The sequence below is a fragment of the Chenopodium quinoa genome, unplaced genomic scaffold (genome assembly GCF_001683475.1).
Source record: "Chenopodium quinoa cultivar QQ74 unplaced genomic scaffold, ASM168347v1, whole genome shotgun sequence".
Classification (NCBI taxonomy): Eukaryota; Viridiplantae; Streptophyta; class Magnoliopsida; order Caryophyllales; family Amaranthaceae; genus Chenopodium; species Chenopodium quinoa.
The window spans coordinates 4,739,159-4,748,292 of NW_018743919.1; the positions used below are offsets into that span (position 1 = coordinate 4,739,159).

Below are 9,134 nucleotides of genomic sequence, written 5' to 3' on the forward strand. Positions count from 1 at the left end.
TACAATGGGTATTGCCATACAAAAGGTTTTTACCAAGACTAAACACAGATTATGTATGTGGCACATAATGAGGAAGGTACCTGAAAAGGTTGGAACTCAGTTTTGTAATGAAACTGAGTTCTTGAAAAAGCTAAGTGCAGTAGTTTGGGATAGAGAAATTGATCCCCATGTATTTGTTTATTGCTGGAACAGTGTTATGGAGGAATTTGACCTTGTAGATCATGAGTGGTTTGCATACATGTTCAAGATTAGGCATCTTTGGATCCCTGCATATTTCAGGGACTTGTTTATGGGTGGGTTACTGCATTCTACTTCAAGGTCTGAAGGTGAAAGCAGTTTTTTTTGTAATTTTATAAATCCCATGTGACTTGTGTTGAATTCTTTGCCTGTTATGAAACTGCTCTTGATGCTCAAAGGCATGAACAGGATGAGTTGAACAGGCTTAATAAATCTGAGCCTCAATTGCTTACTCATTTACACTTAGAAAAGCACGCTGCTGTTGTTTACAGTCGTACCAAATTTTATGATTTCAAGAAAATGCCAAGCAACCTGTTTGTCATGTGGTGTTGAAAGTTGTACTTCTCTGTATGGAGATGGTGTGGAGTTTTCTGTAATTGTTGATCATGAGAAAAGGAAAATTTGATGTAAATTTTGACTTGGCCACATATGAGTGCAGTTGTAGTTGTAAAATGTTTGAGAGTCAAGGCATCTTATGTAGACACATTCTGTTTATTATGAAAGGCAAGTCTGTACGTGAAATTCCTGATCTTTATATCATGAATTGTTGGAGAAAAGACATTCTGAAGAAACCTTCAGCCATAAATGCTGTTCTGGATGATGCTTCTAAGTATGATAAGAAGCAATTGGTGAGTGATGTGTGGTCCAAGATTTTCAGTTGTGTGAGTTTATCTGAGAAACCTAAGGATGATTTATCTGAGCTTATTAGGACATTATCTTCATTTGAAGAGCAGATGCTGACAAAGAATAATCCTGAAAATGCAACTAGTTCAAAAGAGGTGAAAGATGCTGATATTCAGGTTTTGGTTGGGTCAAATGAAGTAGATGTAAACATCTTGCCTCCAAATCAATGTTCTTAATAAAGATTCTGCCAGAAGTTCAAAGCGGTTGAAGAGTGCAAACGAAATAGCTTCTGAAGAAAAATCCAAAAAAGGGCAGAACCTGTAGAGTTTGTGGGCAATCTAGTGTTTTACATGACAGCGAAAACTGTCCAAACAAGTAGTTCTTCAGGTATTTTACTTTTACATGTGTTCCATTTACTTTAACATTTAACTTGATTTACTTTTATTTTTGTGCAGGTGTTATTATACTTACTTTTCTCTTAGGTATTTTACCTTTGTACTTTTCTCATTTACTTTAAGTTGAAATTTATTTACTTTACATTGTAATTTATTTACTTTAATCTGTCACTGATTTTCTGATGTTTTTTTTTGTGCAGTTATTATAATACTTGAAACTTTAAAGATGTTTTGGAAGATCAAGATCAAGACATACTGAAGAAATATTAATGTTTTTTTTTATGTAATATTTTTGCATTTACTCTAAGTAATTGTACTGTAGAAATAAAGTTTAGTTTATTTAATTTTACCTATTATACTTTAACTTTATGAAATATTTCATTTACTTTATAATATTGTTTTTTCCTGCCTTTCACAATGAATAATATATCATATGAATTGTATTATCATGTAATGTCCTTCTTATTTACAAAATTGAAGATAATATCCTATATTACTCCCTTCGACCCAGAATACTTGGCACGATTTCCATTTTCATCCGTCCCAAAATACTTGACACATTTCTAAAAATAGCATGGGACCACATTTATAACAATATCTTTTAAAATGCCCCGATGGTCCATGGTAACAAAATTTGTTAAACTTTTTTCTTTTACTTTTAACTTCATGTCTTTTACTTTAACACTAATTCCCTTTACTTTTAAATCGAACATCATATTTTTTACTATATTTTGAACTTTTTTTCTCTTAAATTGTTCCTTTTACTTTAATGATAATTTATTTACTTTTGGAGTAATTTCTTTTACTTTAAAAGTATTTTTCCTTACTTTAAAATCGAACACCATATTTCAAAAAGACTTCATTTTCTAAACTTTTTTCTTTTACTTTTAACTGAGTTCCTGTTACTTTAACATTATTTTCATTTACCTTTTGATTGATTTCTTCTACTTTTATATCTAGCACCATTTTTCACACAGAATGATTCTACTACTTTAACTCAGAGATATAATATGTATTCTTCATACAAACATACTACTTAAACCATCAAACTAATGTTTTGGATTAATACTATACAACTTAAAGTACTCTAATGCCTATGATATATTCAAATCTATTAAAAACATTTACAATTCTTCACATGCTTTTTGTGCTTTCTTCTCTTCCCAATCCTTAACATTTGTCAGCAATTTCTCTTGCATTTGATTGTTATCATTGAGAAGTAGGTCAAGTACTGTTTTTATATGATGGTGTGTCAATATTTGAAATTCCTGTAAAAAAACAAAAGATTAACTTATTTTTAATAAATTATGCTCTAAGTAATCCATATAACTTAAAGAATTTAAGGACTTCAGAAATAATTATAATAACTTACCTCTTCTATGGTTCCCAATCCTATCCCATTAACACCATCATACACCTTCATGTGCAGCATTAGATAGCTTCCTGAGTAATTTTCTTGTCTTTATTTTTGGAATGGAAGTTCAATTATTCTCAGCTTGTAGGACAACATATCATTTACCTTTGGATGCTTTCTTTTTTAAACAACTTCTGCATTTGTATGATCTACAATGGAAATGAATATTAATGTAATATGATACATTGAAAAATGAATTTAATGACAAATTTTGTTAATCTATTTATGCTTTACTGTTTCTAAGATAAAACTCTGCACAGGCTCATATTCGTCAGTGCTCTCGGTATAAAGTGATGTCCAAATGATCAATTGTTTCATTTTTGAAGTTATGACAACAAGAAAATAATGATCTTCCTGCTTCAGAGGTATAAATACCTGCACATAAAAAATATGTACACATATTTACTTTAAAGCTGTTTTTTATTACTTTAAACATATAGTTTTCTACGTTAAATTATTTATTCTATATCTTACACATTCAGCTGCATCCAAGTCCAAGGATTGTGATTTTGTCCAATCAATCCATAGTTTTTGCAGACTTATTACTCCCTTTTTCTCATGTGCATTCAAACACATAATTAAAGCATCCTAAAATATAATTCCCAAGTTTATTTCACATATTTATACAATACATAGTTTTATATTATAAAAGTAAAGGTAAAAAAACTTACCATGAAGTCAAGTCCAAAGAAGAATCTGACCATGTCATTTTCAGACCTCTCTTTTTGCTTTTCATTGTTATTGAGGTGGTTTTGACCAAGCAGTGATCAGATTAGTTGAAGCTTTCCATTCATTGAGCAAAGTGTTACAATCTTCCCTTATTATTTCAATTGATTCTCCAAACCAACCTACTACTTCGCGTGTAATGTTAAATTAAATTTATGCCAAACAATTTAATATATAATGCAACAGGAGTATTAGTTTATTTGCATGTATAGACACATACCTCTTGTTTGGAACGTTTTCATCATCATTGATTGCTAAGTAGTCAATCACTTGGTTTACATTTCAAGCTCATGTTTTCCATTACTTCCTTGTGTGTTTTCAAGAAATCAAAAACATATATCATATCTTTCAGCTCTTTCTCTTGCTTCAAGTTTTCTAACTACTATGAACCTTGGAAATTTTTCCATCTCTGCCAAAGCAAGTGGCAACACAGATTTCTGCGCGATACACCTTTCTCCTATTTGCTAAATCAAAGGTCAGAATCAAAAGGGTCTCCAGTAAAACACATCATATGCATCATTGTAAAAAAAACCACAATCAAGAGTATATTTTAGTGTTTTCCACTTGAACTTAACTTCATCAAACTCATAATCTAGTATTTCATCAGCTTTTTCATGATTAATTCTCTTCAGGAAGTTTTGACATTTCCTCCACCTATAACATTTGTAAAGCAATATATAAGTAAAACAAATTTACAGTACAGTTTACTTTAAATAACATATGTATTACTTTAATGAGAACATCATTTACTTTATATTTTATCATATTCTTTTTACAGGCATAAATAATGTATACTTTTAATACAAACTTATTTACTTTAATAGTAATGTCATTTACTTTATATTAATAATAATTTACTTTTGAGAAATTAAAAAATCTTACCACAAGAGATGCAAGAATTTTGTAGAAAGGCCTATGCCTGTCATCATACTCGTTGTTATCCAAGTATTGAATGATCTCTTTCAACAAGTTAACCACTACCAAACTATAGTGGTTACTTAGACAGATTGGAACAAAGATATGTCATTAAAATTACACTTATTAGTCTACAAATTCAAAATCATAATGCCCTACAATGTAGTTTAATTGACATGAATAATAAAACCTACCAACTGAGCTGTCATAATTTCACTACTAGAAAAAGGTTAAATTCCGACGGAATGCTTCCGACGGACTTCAATCCCCTCGATAATTTCAAACTTTCCGGCGGAATTTGGATGTGTAGGAAAAATCCGTCGGAATCGGAACCTTCCGACGGAAAAATCCGTAGGTATCATTCCGACGGATTTTAATTTCCTCGGAAATAACCTGTTCCGACGGAATATTCCGCCGGAAAAGTATTTCCAACGGAATATTCCGTCGGAACAGGTTAATTCCGACGAAATTAATTCCGTCAGAAGCCTTCAGCAAATTAAAAAAAAAACCCTTGTATTTTCTGCCCTCGTTGCGACGAAAACCCAGCAAGAAAAAACAAGAGAAATAATGGGAGAAAGAGGAAGAGAGGGAAAGGGAGAAAGAGAAAGAGAGAAGGAGAAAAGGAGGAGGGGAATTCGCCTCTGGCTCCACCACCAGCCGCCCCTGGTCGTCGCCGGTGCAGGTAAGGCTTTGGTTTATTTTATTTTATTTTTTTTAAAATCTTGCAAACCCTAACAACCACAACCACCACCGTAGGGTACGCCGGAAGGGAAGATATTCCGAGGGAATATTTCGTCGGAACCCTTCCCATTTACGACGGAAATAAGTTCATCGGAATGTTGCGACGGACTTTCATTTTAAGTCAAAATCATCTCTGATAGACGTTATTCCGTCGGAAAGTTCGTCGGAAAGGTTTCTTCCGACGAAATTTTCATCGGAAAACGTCCATTTTCCGACAAGGGCTGTTACGACAGACATCTTCCGACGAAATTCTGACGGGATTTTTCCGTCGGAATTAAGCTGTTTTCTTGTAGTGTTTTCTCCTTTGCATCACAAAGGCACATCCAATCATACCATGCCTAATTCAATTCTGCCACGAGTTTTAAAGGAGATGATATTTCTTTTTCATCTGTTTTTGGAGTTGGCTGGGAAGGATCTTGTGACATGAGAGACAGCTCTAGAGGCCTCTGTGTATTAATGAGGACATAAAACATGTTACTTAATTAGATCATATACATTTAATTATGTATTTAGCTAAACATTTAATTTAACGCTTACATTGTGGTTAATGCCAAAGAAAAAGCATGATGAATCTTCTTTCAATCGTGAATCATTCATAAGAAATGACCAACATTGAACTATATTGGATTTTATCATTTGAGGGGGGGGGGGGCAGTTGGAGCTAGGAATACTGTGTCATCCCTTGTTATCATGAGAGGAGCTTCATATTTCACAAGCTCTTCATTGTGCACATTTAAGTGTTTATAAAGTAAATTAAATATTAACTAAAGTAGATAGAATATTTTTAAATTAAAAAATTTCATAACTTATTGTTTGAATGCACTGTACTTCACAAAGCAGTAATCAGCCACTACTTGATACAACTCTGGCATTTCATTCATTTTTGATTTGTTGCTTCTCATCGATTTTGAAACGAAATTAACTTCAACATCTTTTTCTCCACAATCTACGTTGATGTTTATCTTTGAAGCGATCTCTTGGTGAATGTTCTTAAGCACAATGGTTTCTTCTGCAACATGTTGTTTATCACCAACACCTAAAATAAAACAACAAATGTAGTCTCAAAGAAATCATACACTATCTACTTTTAATTGATTTGTATTTACTTTTATACAATATTTACTTTCTTTTGTTAACAACTTACTTTAGTTTCAATTGTTTTTTCTGTTGCTTTCTTTGTAACATTTGGCTGCTTCTCTTGAACAACAGTATCCTTTAGGATACTCTTAGTGATCGGCCTTACTAAATTAGTGAGGTCTTCATTTGGTTCTTCATCAATATCATAACCATCAACTGGCTGTTTTGCAATATTTGCATCAACTACTACACTAACTTCAACTTCCTTCTCTTATTGCTTTTCATCTTTCTCTTTCTCCTTCTCATCTTCCTCTTTCTCCTCTTTATTTTCATCCTTCTCCTCTTCGTTTTTGTCCTCTTCCTTTTCCTCCTCTTTTTCAGATTCTTCATTTTCATCATCCAGATTAATATCATCATGTATAAAATTTAAAGTAGCATCTGCACCATCTTGATTATCTCCATCATAATCTGGATTAGTTTCAGGATTTTTATGTTGCTCCTCCCATGTTGATAGAAACTCATTAGATACATCTCTCAAATCATCGTAAATCTTCACTATTTCATCAATAGCCCTTTGCACTCTAGGGTCTTCAATTAGCTTTTGTGTTTCAGAAAATAGTTGAGAATCTGATGCAGACAAATTCACTTTCTGCTTTTTAATCCTGTCTTTTATGCAGTTTATACGCTCGACATGTAACATTGAAAAGTGTGTTGAATCTCTAGCCCAAAAAAGCAGATCTTTTTCAACTTCCTTCAAATAAATAACAAAAATTTATTATTACAATATTCTTGATAAATAATACTATTTACTTTAAAAGTTAATTTATTTACTTTGCAGTGTATTTTATTTACTTTTTGTTTAGTTTTTACTAAACATTATTACTACTAGAAGCAGAACAAATAAATATAACATATGAAATTGTGACCAATCTCCATGGTAAATTTGGGTTTATCAGTAACTAATTCTAATTCCTACAAGCAAGCTACTAGTTATACTATTCTTTTCAAGGTTATCACTTAAACAATTTTGTAAGCTATTTTACTTAAAGCCTAACAAACACATAGCAAGCAGCAATGTTCTAACAAAATAGCATAGCAGCAGCAGGAGGCAGAGCAGAAGCAGCCAAAGAAAAGCAAAATACATACCAAAGTAAATATAAAAGAACCTAACAAGTCAATATACAAGAAATCTTTGCAAACTAGAATAATACAAGTTGGAGCTAGAAAAAAATACTCACATCATATGCAGCCTCATGTATCTCATTGTATGTCATAACACCATCTGGAAGGTTGAAAGAGACTAATCTTCTCTCTCTGTCAGCAAAATTCCTATATGCAGTCTTAATAACATCACCTAAGTATGATTGTTGACCTCCTTTTCTACAAACTAGATACACATCTTTCTGGATTTCTCCTTGACCAAATGATGCTTTTGCTTCACTTGCAATTCTTTTTCTTACTTTCTCATCTGTCCAATGTTTGATCAAGGGCAATGTTGTTGGTTCAGGCTGCCCTCTAAATGAAAGGTGATGAAAGTATACAATCTGAAGAATCAGGACACATCCACTAATTCCTGTTCTTGATTCCTTATGCTTGTTTTTCTTGAAGCTCCCCATTGCTTTTCACAAGTTATTGAGTACATAACCACACCAATCTAGGTTACGTATTTCTTTTACATTGTCTGCATAGTTGATTATCTTGTAATCTATCACTCTGTTTGCAACAGGGGCCAAGAATGTGCTGCAAACATACATCACAAAGAACCTCTTTATTTTGTTCTCCAAATTATTCACAAAGATGTCCTCGCTATTTGGAATTCCTAGCTTCTTCTTCCATTCCTTTTGAATCACCATGTTTGCTATAGGTTTCTTCCTTAACTTATAAGTCAACTTGTTCTCTGCTACATTTGGAAGCATGAAAACATCTTGAACATCATAGGAACTTACAAAGAACTCCTTCATCATGTCAATCTTGAGCATACAACTGTTTTCGAAATGCCGACAAAGCCATGGAAGCATCTTTGTTGAAACTTTTGTCAATTTTAGTTCAAGCAAGCCTCCAAATCCAACACTTATGACATCTAATCTCTGTCTCTCACTGAAATCCTTGATCATATCAAATACTGCATTTGGTCTGCAGTGTGTAATCTTGATGTCCAGATTACCATCATCATCGTCACTTCCTTCTTTAACCTCTATAACTTCTTGTACCTCCTTATCTGAACTGTCAGGCTTCATTTTCTTCTTTAAATGAGCTTTTGTATTTTTTCAATCTTCTTCTGATGATCCATCAGATTCTTCACTCTTATCTTCTTCTTGTTCATATATAATTGCTATCTTTAACTTCAGCTTTTGTTCTTTTTTTGGCTCCAATAATAATTTGTTAAACTAGAAGATATTAAAACATTTACTTTTAAAATTAAAATATTCAAGAACAAACAACCTAATTCACAACATATCAATCTAACTTTAGATCCTAATACACTAAACTTTTATAAACCTTCTTAAGGTTTTAGTTCCTTAAGCCTTCTCTTTATAAGTATTTGCTTTTTTTAAATCCTTTGAAGTGTAGCACCTAATACAGTTAAGTTTAACAGTGAGTTTATGTCAATACAAGGAGTATATATAGCACTGTCAAAACGGTTTGACAGTTCGGTTTCGGTTCGGTTTGAAATCGGTTCGGTTTGAAATCGGGTCGGTTTGAAATCGGTTCAAATGTCTTACGGGTCGGTTTCGGTTCGGTTTAAATAATTATCGGTTCGGTTCGGTTTCGGTTTATTCTTGAACGGTTTAAATTCGGTTCGGGTTATAAACGGTTCGGTTAGTAAACGATTCGGTGCAAACGGGTTGCGGTTTGTTAACGGTTCGGTGTAAACGGTTTTTAACCCGGTTTAAATTCGGTTCGGGTTGTAAACGGTCCGGGTAGTAAACGGTTCGGTGCAAACGGGTTGCGGTTTGTTAACGGTTCGGTGTAAATGGTTTTTAACCCGGTTTAAATTTGGTTCG

General features: G+C 32.9%; 2 protein-coding genes across 2 annotated transcripts; one reads left to right on the plus strand and one right to left on the minus strand.

The window, feature by feature from the left end:
* The first annotated feature begins 4 nt into the window (after positions 1–4).
* Positions 5–1,515, plus strand: LOC110687565 (protein FAR1-RELATED SEQUENCE 5-like). The gene is made up of 5 exons (XM_021864221.1): positions 5–318; positions 417–551; positions 677–1,089; positions 1,317–1,343; positions 1,457–1,515. Exons 1-5 carry the CDS (start codon positions 5–7, stop codon positions 1,513–1,515), a joined length of 948 nt encoding a protein of 315 aa, XP_021719913.1.
* A 4,885-nt stretch (positions 1,516–6,400) lies between these two features.
* Positions 6,401–7,745, minus strand: LOC110687566 (uncharacterized protein PFB0765w-like). The gene is made up of 2 exons (XM_021864222.1): positions 7,368–7,745; positions 6,401–6,880 (listed from the first exon to the last, which is right to left on the minus strand). Exons 1-2 carry the CDS (start codon positions 7,743–7,745, stop codon positions 6,401–6,403), a joined length of 858 nt encoding a protein of 285 aa, XP_021719914.1.
* Between the last annotated feature and the right edge of the window lie 1,389 nt (positions 7,746–9,134).